This window comes from Benincasa hispida, chromosome 10 (genome assembly GCF_027475165.1).
Source record: "Benincasa hispida cultivar pf3 chromosome 10, pf3_genome.v1.1, whole genome shotgun sequence".
Taxonomy (NCBI): Eukaryota; Viridiplantae; Streptophyta; class Magnoliopsida; order Cucurbitales; family Cucurbitaceae; genus Benincasa; species Benincasa hispida.
The window spans coordinates 33,991,502-34,005,886 of NC_143487.1; the positions used below are offsets into that span (position 1 = coordinate 33,991,502).

Below are 14,385 nucleotides of genomic sequence, written 5' to 3' on the forward strand. Positions count from 1 at the left end.
TTAATTTCATTTGAATCATATTCAAATAATATTCTCTCACGCAACCTATGATTTAATATGAATCTTATTCATATTAATTTTAACCTACAGTTTTATATAAATCTTATTCATATAATTAATATTTGAATCTTATTCGAATATTTATCTCTCTCATAAAGTATACTTTTGAATCTTATTCAAATTTAACTTTATATTATAAAATATCCACATACATTATATTAATTGTATCTTATACAATTGATTCCCTTACTTAATTTGAAACAATTCAAATTAATTCAAAGTTACTTGATTTTTGTTTTATCCTTAGTGAGCTAGCAAGAGAACCTTATGGACTTAAAAACTAGAAGCTCTAATGATATGAGATTAATTAATTAAACTCTTTCATTAAATTAATCAACATTCATGAACTATAAGTTAGTCTAGTGAATGCCCAGAACTGCAGTCTTCACACTGTAAACTTATTTTTTTGCCCATGGATATAATCAATAAACAGTAAGTCGACTCTTTAACATTCATTCATAATTACAGCTAGGTCAGATTACTGTTTTACCTCTGTAATTACATCTAACTCCTTAAGTATCATGATCCTTCTGATGAACAAACTGTTTATCGTCAAACTGTAAACTAATCCATCTCAAGCGAGTGAAAGGGTGAGGCGTCATTGTTCAAGACCCGGAATCAGCCCTTAAGGGAGAGCTTCATCTACTTATTCTAATACTGGGAAGGAGTAAATTCCATCATGTATAGCTATGTTCTCAGCCCCTTACTCGAACACCTCAAGATGGTAGGCATATTGAGTCGGTGAATCTAGTCACTCTCACTCATATAGATTAAAGGACTACCCTCATAGATAGGAGTTCATAACTCACTCAGGGTTAAGGTTGAGTCATCTATTGTCATCCTATGAAAAGTTTATCTTTTCAATTGATGTTGTTATAAAGAGAGACTAATCATTTTGCAGTCCAGTCTTATACGAACTCTTTCTATAGGATACCCCCACTAACATGTCTTCGTATGAACAATTAGGATCAAATCGTTTGTAACACTTTACAACTTTTGTAACAAATACAAAGTGGGTTGTACTCGTAGTATCACTAGAATAAGACACCAAAACTTATCCATATACTACAGACCATTAAGGTTATTTATCAAACATGATCTACCTATATGTCAACCACATACATGTTCAAGTTACATAAAATAACATCATATCCTAGTTTATTGGATTGAGTTAATACAATCTAATTGTGAGAAAAATAACACCTAATTTTATTAAATAAATAATTCAAATACAGTTTACTAACTACAAGAACTACAAGATTTAAGGCACCAACCCGGACAATCTTCCACTTGTACTAAAGCTAGTAGAGTGTACAATACAAAGTACAATACAAGTACAAAATATTAACAATGCCCAAGTTGAGGCATATAGACAAAATATTAAACAAAGTACTAAAGTTATGATGGTCAATTAATAATGTTTACTATCTACAAAATATTAACAATGCCCAAGATTCAAGTACATTATTAATATTAACATCAAAACTTTCTTGTTTGGCCTTCTTCTTCTCTGCTAAATATTTAAGGCAGTTCCATTTCCGATGCCATTTCTGATTACAATGGAAACAATTTTCTTTTGCAACCTTGGCTTTCTTGCTCTTATGGGCTGCAGCTTGGTTAGCTTTATTCCCCTTATCACCCTTCTTCTTCTTTCGTTTCTTAGTGCCAAAGGAAGAAGACACAAACTTAGTTCTTGAGGTCGAACCTCTGTGAAAGTTTTTAAAGGAGCTGACAACATTTGCTTCCTCCTTTTGTCCTTTGACTTTCATCAATGACTCGTAAGTCTGTAGCTCATTTAGAAGAGTGGTAAGGTTATAGTCAAGCTTGTTCATAACAACATTACTACAGAATTATAGGAAACTGTTTGGAAGAGATTTCATAATAAAGCGAACTTGACTGGCCTCATCAACGACGGATCAATTCATTTCCGCTATGTTGAAGTGGACCATCATATTGAGAACATGTTCTCACACTGGAGTCCCATCGTTCATAAGGGCATTGAAAATGAATTTCAGAGCATCGTGCTTGATTTGTGTTGACGGTTGTCCAAACATCTCTTGCAACAAGTCCATGATCCCACGTGCAATGACCATGTTATCGTGTTTTTCAACCAAAACTTCAGTTAAGCTAGCTAGAATGTATGCTCTGGCCTTTTCATTTGCCTTCATCCACCTCTGGTATGCATCCCGAACATGTTTTTCCATGTTCTAAGGACACTCCTGGTATGCATCCCTAATTAAACTTTAGGTTGTCGATGATAAGCGCAATATTTATCATGTTTTTCCATGTCGTATAATTTTTTATAGTCAATTTATCAGCATTAAGCAAGTTAATAGTCGTGCTAGTCATATTGAAGTTGCTGAAAACAAACAAATTATTTATATTAGAAAGTGCATAACTCTTTAAACACAATCAATTTTAATGAACCCTATATGGCATCTACAATGATGCTTTAGTGATCTAGGATAAAAGTCATCGAAGGGTGGTCAGTCTCCCTTTCACTGAATTGAGACAAACTCAACCAATTATTACAACAAAATAAGTCTTATTCTTATAATAATTAGTTACCATTTTTTTGGTCAAGAAATTATTAACTTGTTTAACAATTTCTTTTAAGTTATGACCCTTCAGTTTAGATCCTAGAGTTCTGCACCAATTAGCCAACCGAAGAGAAAAACATACTAGGGTAAAAACTAAACCAACCCTATCCATTACTGGAGTATGCCCTGATATTAATTCCATGCAAACACCTTCTGAAGGGGGACTGGTGGTTACTGTTTGAACCAAATGCTAAGTCATATCGTGCCTAAATTAAATTCCGTGGCTTACTCACTAAATATAGCAAGGGGAGTATGAAGTCAATCCCACAGAGAGTCGATTTAGATTTCTCAAGTTTGAAGCTTATATGATGTAACTAGGGGGTTTTGTGAAAATTGTAAACGCAAATTGCATGAAAATTGAAATGCCCAGACTGAGATTAAATGAGTACAAATTATCAATCGAACAAAAAACTTAGCTTGGGTCGTTCTAGTTTATCCCATTCCCTTTTAAATTCTATCATAAACTTATTTAAAAGAACAAGCGAGAAATTCCAATTAAAACATAGCCTACTCGTTTAGAATCCTAATCGGTAGTCCGTAAAATCAAGTTAATTTGAAAAGCGAGAACCCTAAACTTAACAACAAATCAACAAGCATTAAGATTAAAGGTAGAGCTAAGCCAAATAATCAATTTCCATCGTTTAATCAATTCTTTGAGCAAAATTTATCTAGGTTAGAAAGTAATGCTTATTAAATGGAATCCCAATTTAACTTCACAAACTTTACTTACCCCTTGTTTATAGGTGATTACTACCTAACGATTACGAATTAGGGCCAATGAAAGTAATCAATCATTAAAACATAGCCAATTTGTCAAATTATCTCATGCAAGATAATTGAATAAATATCTCAAGATAAATTTCATATAGATAAGAAAAGTCTCAACAAAATTACAAACCAAAGTCTCAAGAACGAAATGGAATGGAAATAAACTACGAAATCCAAGCTAAGAATTTACCCTTTAGCCAAAGATCATCTTCTAAATTGAAGTCTCAAGTTCTATGGTGTTCAAAGGGTAGAAAAATTCAATATTTTGTTTAGAGGAGAGGGAAAAATCGAGTCAAGTCAGAATGGCGGCAGTCCTCTTTAACCCTTGGACTGACCACTTATTTAAAGCAGTCGCCGCAGCGTTGCAATGTTATGCACAACGTCACAACGCTGCTCTGTCTCCAGCACTAACGCCTCAAGATCGTAGCATTGCAATGATACCTTGTTCTCCACGAAAAGGGTAACTACTACCTTGTAGCATTGCGCGAAAATCAATTCGAGCGTTGCAACGCTTCGGTTGGGCAGAATCTTCTATTTTCTTGGTCCTTTTTCTCCATTTGTGCAATTTAGCTCCTTACTTGACTATTTTAACGTCTTTTCATCTCAAATGCTTCATTCAGCCTCTTGTACACTTGAGTCCTACAAAACCATCAAATTAAACATTTTAAATAGCTTAACGATCACAAATTAAGTAGAGGAAGATAACACATTTTTGGTGCTATCAAACACTGCCAACTTAGCTCTTGATCGTCCTCAAGCAAAGTAGAACAAGCAATCACACACAAATAATAAGTTTGTCAAACCATAATGTTCCTTACTCAAGCCTCAACAGTCAATTAGAATCGTACACACAATCGATTAGGCATTCAAAAAGCATTCGACCCTTTCAAAGCAAGTTCAAAAATTTGTTAAAAGCTTTGTCATGCATGTACAAGCTCAAAGTTATTTATTTTGAACAAGAGCAAGCCCGGAATGTCCTTATGAGTCCTCAGTTGTTCTCCCCTTACATTGGATCAAAGGATCCGAAATTAGGTTTCCTAAGTTCAAAGTGGAAATGACATTATATTGGAGTATTCAAAATATATTAATTCATCGCCTTTTATTATGCACTTTTCTCTTCTCTCTTTTTTTTCAAATGAAGGTGAAACTTTATCTAGGACGGCGACTTTCGTTCTGGCTTGGCCACACGGTTTACGTGGAAGACAACCAACTATAGGCCGGTTTCCATTCAAAAGTGCCTAAGCTTACTCATTCCTCTTGAGTACTTTAGCTCAGAGGGAAACCATGGGTGTTAAGGGCGCCCCAGGTTAATCATACTCTTAAAGAAGATGAGTAAATCCCTATTTTTTTCTTTTTTTTTTTTTCAAATTGAATTTTTAGTGTGAATTGTGATACCAATTGACTACATCTCAAGGCATGCATTACTAAATTGAACTGCGGAAGGATTAATAGCTATCACCAAGGCTTTTCAGTGTGACAATAAACTTATGGTCCCATAATTCAATTCTAAGCAAGCAAACAAGGTCATGATAGATATGCAAAGGGCTTGTAGATGTAGGAGCAAAAATATTAAGAAAAATTTTAAAAAATTCCATGAAAATTGTGAATCCTTTCGTCCGACCTTTTCTCATGCAAGAACAATTCATACGAGTGCTTCATAGACTAGTCATAGCAAGGAACAAAATAGCAAGACAAGCCACAATCAAGCAAGCATAGCCTAAGCAAATCCAAACACCCTACCCCAATCTTTTAAAGCACACATTGTCCTCAATGTGATTAAAAATAAAGCATAAGGGATCAGAAAACTTCCCTACACAACGGAATGAAGGAAAGATATAAGAGACTCAAATTAACTTTTCTCCACCATCAATCCTAGCAATTCAGAAAGGATAGAAAGAATTAGGCTCAATGATAAAAGAAAAATTGCAAAATTGAAGTTTAATCTACGGAACCGAGTAAATTTAAAACTAAAGACTCTAGGAAGTGCAAATTTTTAGGATTGGTTGCCCAACCATGGCGATTCATTATCAAATGTAAACCGGTGAGTCCAACAGGTAGGTGATGTGAAAGCAATCTAAAGACTCGCCATCATGGAAGACCTTCAACCTGTGCCTGTTGACTTTCAAAATTTTTCCTGTCTCAAGATTAATGATATCTACTGCACCATAGGGGTAAACCTGAGAAATGCCAAATGGCCCAAGCCACTTAGATCTTAGTTTTCCAGGCATAAATTTGAAACGAGAGTTATATAAAAGAACTTTTTACCCTACCTGAAACTTCTTTGGCGCAATCATCCTATTATGAAAATCTTTTGCTATTTTTTTGTTATCAAAGAATTGTCAAATGATTCTAACCTGAGCTCTTCTAATTTCTGAATCTGTAAAAGTCTAGCCTTCTTAGCTGCCTCAAAACCCAGTTGCACTTCTTTACTACCCAATATGCCTTATGTTGAATCTCAATTGGAAGATGGAAAGTTTTTCCATAGACCATCCTATAGGAAGAAATCCCAATAGGGGTCTTAAAGGCCATTCTATAAGCCCACAAAGCTTCGTTAAGTCGAAGGCTCCAATCTTTCCCTCCTGGGCTATCCACTTTCTCCAAAATAGTCTTCACCTCCCTGTTGGACACCTCTGCCTGCCCATTCATCTAAACATGGTATAGGGTGGAAATACGATGTTGTACACCATACTTTTTCAAAAAGTAAGCAATGACTCGATTGTAGAAATGTGATCCTTGGTCGTTGATGATTGCCTTAGGGAAGCCAAATCTGCATAAAATGTTAGACTTCAAGAACCCTGCATCCACTTTGGCATCATCAGTAATAGTAGCCTTTGCTTCCACCCATTTGGAAACATAGTCCACTACCAAAGAATATACTTAAACCCATAAGATGAAGGAAACGATTCCATAAAATCTATCCACCATACGTCAAATATCTCATAGAAAAGAATAGGGACTTGTGACATTTCATTCCTATGGGACAAATCTCCTGACTTTTGACAACATTCACAAGTCTTACAAAGAAAATATGCATCCCTAAACAAAATATCCCAATATAAACCAAAATCTAAGACTTTTTTAGCGGTTATTTTGGGACTAAAGTGTCCACCACATGCATGCTTGTGACAAAATTCTAATACAAAAAAGAACTTGTCATTAAGGACACACCTTCTAACAACTTGATCAACATATAATTTCTATACGTAAGACTCCTCCTAGACATAATTCTTTGACTCACTTTTTATTTTATCTCGTCTATGATTGTTTATTCCATAAGAGAACTCACCAGTGGTCAAATGATTAACGAAGTCAGCATACCAGGGAATCATAGAAATACCGTCTACCTGCATCAGTGTATGGTCGGAAAGTCTCCATCAGAACTGAGATAACCACGTCACCTACAAGCCTGCTCAAGTGATCAGCAACGACATTATCACATCCATTTCTGTCTTGAAGCTTCAGTTTAAACACCTGGAGGAGAAGAACCCACCTCAACAATCTGGGCTCGAACTTCTTCTTAGACATGAGATAATGCAAAGCTGCATAATAAGAAAAAACAACTACTTCAGATCCAACAATAGAAGAGCGAAAATTTTCAAGAGGAAAGACAACATCTAAAAACTCCCTTTCTGTCGTGGTGTAGTTGTATTGAGTCGGATTGAGGGTCTTCAAAGCATAGTAGATCACGTGGTGTTTCTTAACAACCTTTTATTCCAACATCGCTCCTACAACATGATTATTCCCATCGCACATAATCTTGAATGGAAGATCCCAACGAGGAGCCTTAATAACCGGACCACACGACAAGGCATCTTTCAACATGTCAAAGCTTGCCTTGCATTCATCATTAAACTTGAAAGCCACATCCTTGTGAAGAAGAGAGGTCATCGGTTGAGTAATTTTGGTAAAATCTTTGATAAACCTGCGATAGAAACTTGTATGCCTAAAAAAAGATCGAACCTTCTTCATGTTTGTGGGGTAAGGGAGCTAAACAATAACATCAATCTTAGCAGGATCAACCTTAATACCATGCTCAGAAACAATATGTCCTAAGACAATTCCATGTGAGGCCACAAAATGACATTTTTCGAAATTATGCACAAAGTTAGACTCAATACATCTCTCTAACACCCTAGACAAGTTTGAAAAACAATCATGAAATGATTCTTCATATACAGTGAAATCATCCATAAATACATCTCTCTACCTCGATGCAGTTTTCTATCAACTTAAAAAAAAAAAACACTTATCATGCAACACTGGAAAGTGCTCGGAGCATTACATAATCTGAATGACATCTTTCTGAAAGCAAATGTGTCATAGGAACATATAAAGGTCATCTTCTGTTGGTTTTCCTGGTTGATCGGGATCTGACAAATGAAGGAACTCTAAAACTAGAGGATCTTTGAGTGGAAGTGGATCGTTCCAAACTCTATTGTGAAAGTACTCAAATATTTACAATTATACAGAAACGATTATGCATTAAAGATAAATTACAGCATGCTTCTTAAGTAAATACAAGGGATCGAGTAACAATACCTTTGAAGAACTCTTTCTTCATGTATTTCTCTCGATCAGTCACCAATGCATCCAACAGCGCGAACGGAACGAGCAATCGGAAGATTCTTGATCACCAGCGAGTAAAACTCAATCCTTGATCCTCAAACAGAACTTGACATAACCACAATATTACCTTGGTATTCTCAATGTGTGAATCCAAGAGTTGTGGGCTCTGCATAAATTTGGATAGAGGGAAGGAGGATGTAAATCGTCGAGTATGCGATGAAAATTATATAGAAGAAGAAAGTCTATCGTATAGACTTGATACTCGATCATTTAGTAAAGTTTACTATCGTATAGTAAACTCGATAGTCAATCGTGTAGTCACTCAATCGTGAATTATGTGAGATGATTCGATTTAATGATTTGAAAAACTATTTTTCCTTTTATCTCATAGTTACCATAAAACCATGTATAACCACCCATTAAGGTCGGATATTTAGAAAAATAAATATTAATTATCAAAAAATTAATAAATTATAAATAAATACAATAACTAACTTATCATATTATATTTATAACCTATAGTTTTAATATTGCATCATATGTAACATATAAACCAGAGTTTTTTTTTCCTATTTTATGGCATTTAATATAAATCATATTTATATTAATTCCTCCAATCTAATAATATATCAAATAAATTATATCAATTATATCATATATAGTTAAATTAATTTAATTATATGATATAATTTAATTAATTTAATTATATCATATATAATCAAATTCTCTCTTGTTAACTTGAACATTTCAAACTAACCCAAAAACTGATTCTCACCTTGAATTCATTGAGCTACCAAGGTGACCTTATGGATATGTAGCTTGAAGCTCAAAAGGTACGTGAATAACTGACTAAACTCTTTAATCACGATATTTACCATCTGTTAACTGTCAGGCACTTCACTAAAGATCAATAACTACACTCTTCGCACTACAGATATATTTATGTGTCCATACAATGAATCAATAGTGCGATGACACTTCACAAACTGCTCGTAAGTACAGTTGGGCCAAGTTACCGTTTTTCCCCCTTTAGTTACATCTAACTCCTTAAGTACCACTGATTCCTCTAATGAACAATAATTCAGAATCCCACTATGACTAAGTCCTCTCTTCTCAAGAGAGGGTGTGTCCACTATGTTCAAGACTCGAAATCAGCCCTTAAGGGAGCAATTTATCTACTTACCCTTGCATCGGGGAATGAGTGAATTTCATCTTGTGAAGCTCAGTTCCCAGCTCTCCAATCAGACGAATTCCTAGAAAGGCAGACCTGTTAAGTTGGCAATCTAGCCACTTTCAGCCATACAAATCAAACTACCGCCTTCATGAGCAGGAGTTCACAACTCACTCAGGATTCATATCATGTCACTTATGGTCATCCTAGTGAAATGTAAGTCTCTATTATCAACGGTGTTATATAAAGAGATTAATCATTTTGTGGTCTGGTCTTATAAAAACTCTTTGTATAGGATACCCCCATTCGCATGTCTCCACATGAATGATCAAGATCGGATCATTTGTAGCACTTTACAACATTTGTAAATCTACAAAGTGGGTCGTATCCATTGTCATCAGGATAAGGTACCCAACTTTATCCTTTTACTATAGACCATTTAGGTTATTATTTAACCAAGATCTACATACATAGTATGTATATTGGATTGAGTAAATGCTTATAAAATAAAACTTATTTGTTTAAATTTACATAAAATAACCTCGGATCTTAGTTTATTGGATTGAGTAAATGCTTATAAAATAAAACTTATTTTATTAATAACAATATGTTTATACATAGTTTAAAAACTACGAGATTACCAGGAGATTTAGGACACCATTCCCAACAATCTACCACTTGTCCTAAAGCCTAACGAGACTAATGTACAATACAAAGACAGTACACAGTACAAAATACAATAAACTAGGCCATACACTATACCTAGTAAAATCTCCCACTTGCCCTAGACAAGGTGTCGTATATCCTATAGACCCAGACTTTCTAGATGACCCTCCAACACTTTAGCCGTGAGAGCCTTTGTAAACAGATAAGCAACATTGTGCTCCAACGCGATCTTCGTGACAATAACATCACCGTGATGCACAATTTCCCATATCAAATGATATTTCCGTTCTATGTGCTTGCCTCTTCGGTGACTTTGAGGTTCCTTAGAATTTGCCACAATACCACTGTTATCACAATAAAGTGTGATCGGTAAAGACATATTTGGAACAAGTTCCAAATTAGTAAGGAACTTCTTAAGCTAAACAGCCTCTTTAGCAGCTTCACAAGCAGCTACATATTCGACTTCCATACTGGAGTCCGTGATGCATCATTGCTTGATGCTTCGCCATACTATAGCTCCTCCATTCAGAGTGAACACTGACCTTAATGTTGATTTCCAAGAATCTCTATCAATCTGAAAGTCAGAATCTGTGTATCTTGTAAGGATTAGATCCTTATCTCCATACACGAGGATATAGTCCCTTGTTCTTCGATGATACTTGAGGATCGTCGTCCAGTGATCTAATCCTGGATTGTACTGAAATTGACTGACAGTTTAAACCACACACTAAGTCGTATCGCGCCCAAATTAAATTTTGTGACTTGCTCACTAAATATAGCAAGGCAATTTAGGTTCCTTAAGTTTGAAGCTTATACGATGTAACCAGGGGGGGTTTGTAAAAATTGTAAATACAAATTGCATGAAAATTGAAACACACGGAGTGAGATTAAATGAGTAAAAATTATTAATCAAACAAAGCGCTTAGCTTAGGTCATTCTAGTTTATTCCATTCCTTTTTAAATTATAAGCTTATTCAAAAGATCATGAGAGAAATTCCAATTAAAACATAGCCTACTCGTTTAGAATCCTAACCGGTAACCTGTAAAATCAAGTTACTTCGAAGAAAAGTGAGAATCCTCAACTAAACAAACAATCAACAAGCATTAAGATTATAGGCAATGCTAAGCCAAACAATTGATTTCCATCGTCTAATCAATTATTTGAGCAAAATTTATCTAGGGCAGAAAGTAATGCTTATTAAATGATATCCCAATTTAACTTCGCAAACTTTACTTAACCCTTGCTTCTAGGTGATTACTACCTAACGATTATAAATTAGGGCCAATCAGAACAATTAATCGTACAAACATAGCCAATTTGTCAAATTATCTCATTCAAAACAATTGAATAAATAAATCAAGATAAATTTCATATAGATCAAAAAAGTCTCAACAAAATTACAAACCAAAGTCTCAAGAACGAAACGAAATGGAAATAAACTACGAAACTCAAGCAAAGAACTTACCCTTTAGCCAAAAATCATCTTCTAAATTGAATTCTCAAGATCTATGGTGTTCAAAGGGCATATTAATTCAATATTTTGTTCAGAGGAGAGGGAAAAATCGAGTCAAGCCAGAATGGCAGCCGTCTGCTTTAATCCTCGAATGACCACTTATTTAAAGCAGTCGCCACATCATTGCAACGTTATGTACAGCATTGCAACACTACCTTATCTCCAACACTAACGCCTCAAGATCATAGCATTGCAACGTTGCCCTGTTCTCAACCCCTTCATCGCATACTCATTGTAACTCTATGCTTTCATCAACGCTGCGTTCAACTCCATCACATAAGAAAAATTCTTACTTAAACACTACCGACTTCACTTATTTATCACCGCAATAGAATCGAAGAGTCTGCCGCATATTTAATTAGTAGTCCCTGTGTTCGACCCTGAACTTACCAGGAAACCTAAGAAGGCTTATACTTGGGTCTTATTATGAAAACTTGCATGTTCACTGCATAACACACATCACCGCAAACTCACACCACATCACAAAAATTACCACGCATCAAGTTTTTGGCGTTGTTGCCAGGGACTACGGTACATATTGCGCTAATAGTAAACCTCTTTGATTTTTTTTACAGCTTTCGACCTCTGTGCAGTGCCATTCCTTCGGTAAGGGAAGATACAGGCGTTGCATGAGTGAAGGACATGCTCCTGAGCCCAACTACGACCCAGAGATCAAAAGAACATTCCGAAGAATACAGAGAAACAACTGCCGACAACAACAAGGAAGAACTCCCAGAATGGCGAAACAATCGAAAGAAAGAGTCGCAAATGCAAATAACATAATGGCCAATCCTATCCTCCTGGCGAATGACCGCAATAGACCCATCCAGGACTATGCATCACCTAACTTATATGATTTCTCCCCAGGAATCATAAGGCTAGGTTTGGACGTATCAAGGTTTGAGATGAAGCTGGTTATGTTACAAATCATTCAGACAGTCGGACAGTTTGGTGGATGGCGTGGCGAAGATCCGCACGCCCATCTCCGGAGCTTCATTGAAATTTGTAACACTTTTGTGCTCCCGAATATCTCTACTGAAGAAGTTTGACTCACACTATTTCCGTTATGCGATAAAGCAAGAAAATGGGCATATTCCCTCGAACCAGGAGAGATAACTTCATGGGAACAGGTTATCGAGAAGTTCATGAAGAAGTATTTTCCTTCTACAGAAAACGCCAGAAGGAGGAAGTTAATCACAAATTTTGAACAAGAAGAACACAAATCACTTAGCGATAGGCGAGGTTCATGAGATTAGTGCGAGATTGCCCGCAAAATGGATTGCCGGATTGCCTTCAGATGGAGATTTTCTACCATGGATTAAATCCTGCATCGCAGACAGCTGCCAATGCGGTAGCAGCAGGCGGTCTGTTAGATAAGACTTATGATGAGGCGAAGAATATTCTTGATCGCATATCAAAGAATCATGAAGATTGGTAAGAGAGCGATCAACGAGTAAAACCCATAAAAGGTAACGCAAATAATGATGCCATCACATCTTTGCAAAATCAAATGAATGTAACGATAAATTTGTTACAGGGCATCGCAATCAACAATCCTGGAACGCAAAGAGGGCAAGTCAATACAATAGAACAGACAAACACAAGTTGTGCTACATGTGGAGAATCGCATACGATTGAAGAATGTCCATGGAACCCACAATCAATCTACTTTGTAAAGAACAACCTTTTCTCAAATACATACAACCCTGGGTGGAGAAACCACCCTAATTTTGCTTGAAAAAATAACCAACAACAAGGTTACCAACCTACGACGCAAAAAGAAGGACCACCGAGATTTTTTCAATGAACTAACGGTCAACAGCAACATCAAGCCAGCAGCTCGCAAGCACTACCATCATCCTCTCTGAACCTATTAAAACAATACATTGAAAAGAATGAGACGGTCCTCTAGAATCAGGCGACTTCCATCTGCAATCTAAAAATCCAAATAGGACAGATTGTAGAAGAGCTGAAAAATAGACCGCAGGGGATGCTACCGAGCTCAACTAAGCTCCCTAGCAACCCGGGGAACACAGGGAAAGAGCACTGCCAAGTAGTCACCCTGCGAAGTGGAAAGACGATGATGGAAGAAAAGAAAGAGCCTAGTAGGACAAATCTGAATGCGATGGAATCAAAGAAACTATTGACGCAAAATGAATGAAAAGAGCCCGAAATGATGGAACCTGAAGTTGCGACCACCACTCAACCTTTGGACCATGGAACAGTGAAGGTATAGCTACCACCATTCCCGCAAAGACTAAAAAAGAAGCAAAATGATGAAGGTCACTACATCGCTTTTTTGAAATATTAAAACAACTACACATCAACATTCCATTTACAGAAGCGATAGAGAAAATGCCGAAATATGCCAAGTTTTTTAAGGATATGGTGTCAAAGAAAAGAAGTACAGGAAAATTCGCTACGGTGGTATTAATGCAAAAATAAAACACGATAATCCCACCGAAGATGCGCGACCCAGGCAGCTTTACGATACCCTGCTCAATTGGAGGGATTTACATCGGTCAAGCATTATGCGATCTTGGGGCAAGCATAAATTTAATGCCCCTTTCAATCTTCAAACAATTGAATGTAAGACAACTGATGCCCATGATGATGACTCTCCAGCTTGCAGACAGGTCCCTAGTTCACTCTGAAGGAAAGTTGAAGGATGTCTTGGTCACAATCGATAAATTCATTCTACCAACAGACTTCATCATTCTAGATTATGAGGCGGAAAAAGATGTGCCTATCATATTAGGACTACCATTTTTATCTACTGGTCGTGCTTAAATTGATGTGCACAAAGGAGAGATCACGATGAGCATCAATGGGAAGAAGCTCAGGTTTAACATCATCAAGGCGATGAAGTTTCCAGAAGATGAAAGCCTATCAGATTCTGACAATGAACACAGTTGCAATGAAGAATTGGAGTCTGAAGAAGAAGATGAAGAAGAAGATGCGACAACATCCATAGAAACCTACTATGTAATCACGAAGACAGTAAACAATGAAGAAAAGTTGAATTTGAATGAAGAGAGCA

At 36.3% G+C, this 14,385-nt stretch overlaps 1 protein-coding gene across 1 annotated transcript; it reads right to left on the bottom strand.

Annotated features, from left to right (window-relative positions):
* Positions 1–5,455: 5,455 nt before the first annotated feature.
* LOC150033287 (uncharacterized) lies at positions 5,456–7,316 on the bottom strand. The gene is made up of 5 exons (XM_090306364.1): positions 7,205–7,316; positions 6,773–6,967; positions 6,180–6,289; positions 5,862–6,062; positions 5,456–5,605 (listed from the first exon to the last, which is right to left on the bottom strand). Exons 1-5 carry the CDS (start codon positions 7,314–7,316, stop codon positions 5,456–5,458), a joined length of 768 nt encoding a protein of 255 aa, XP_090162490.1.
* Positions 7,317–14,385: the final 7,069 nt, after the last annotated feature.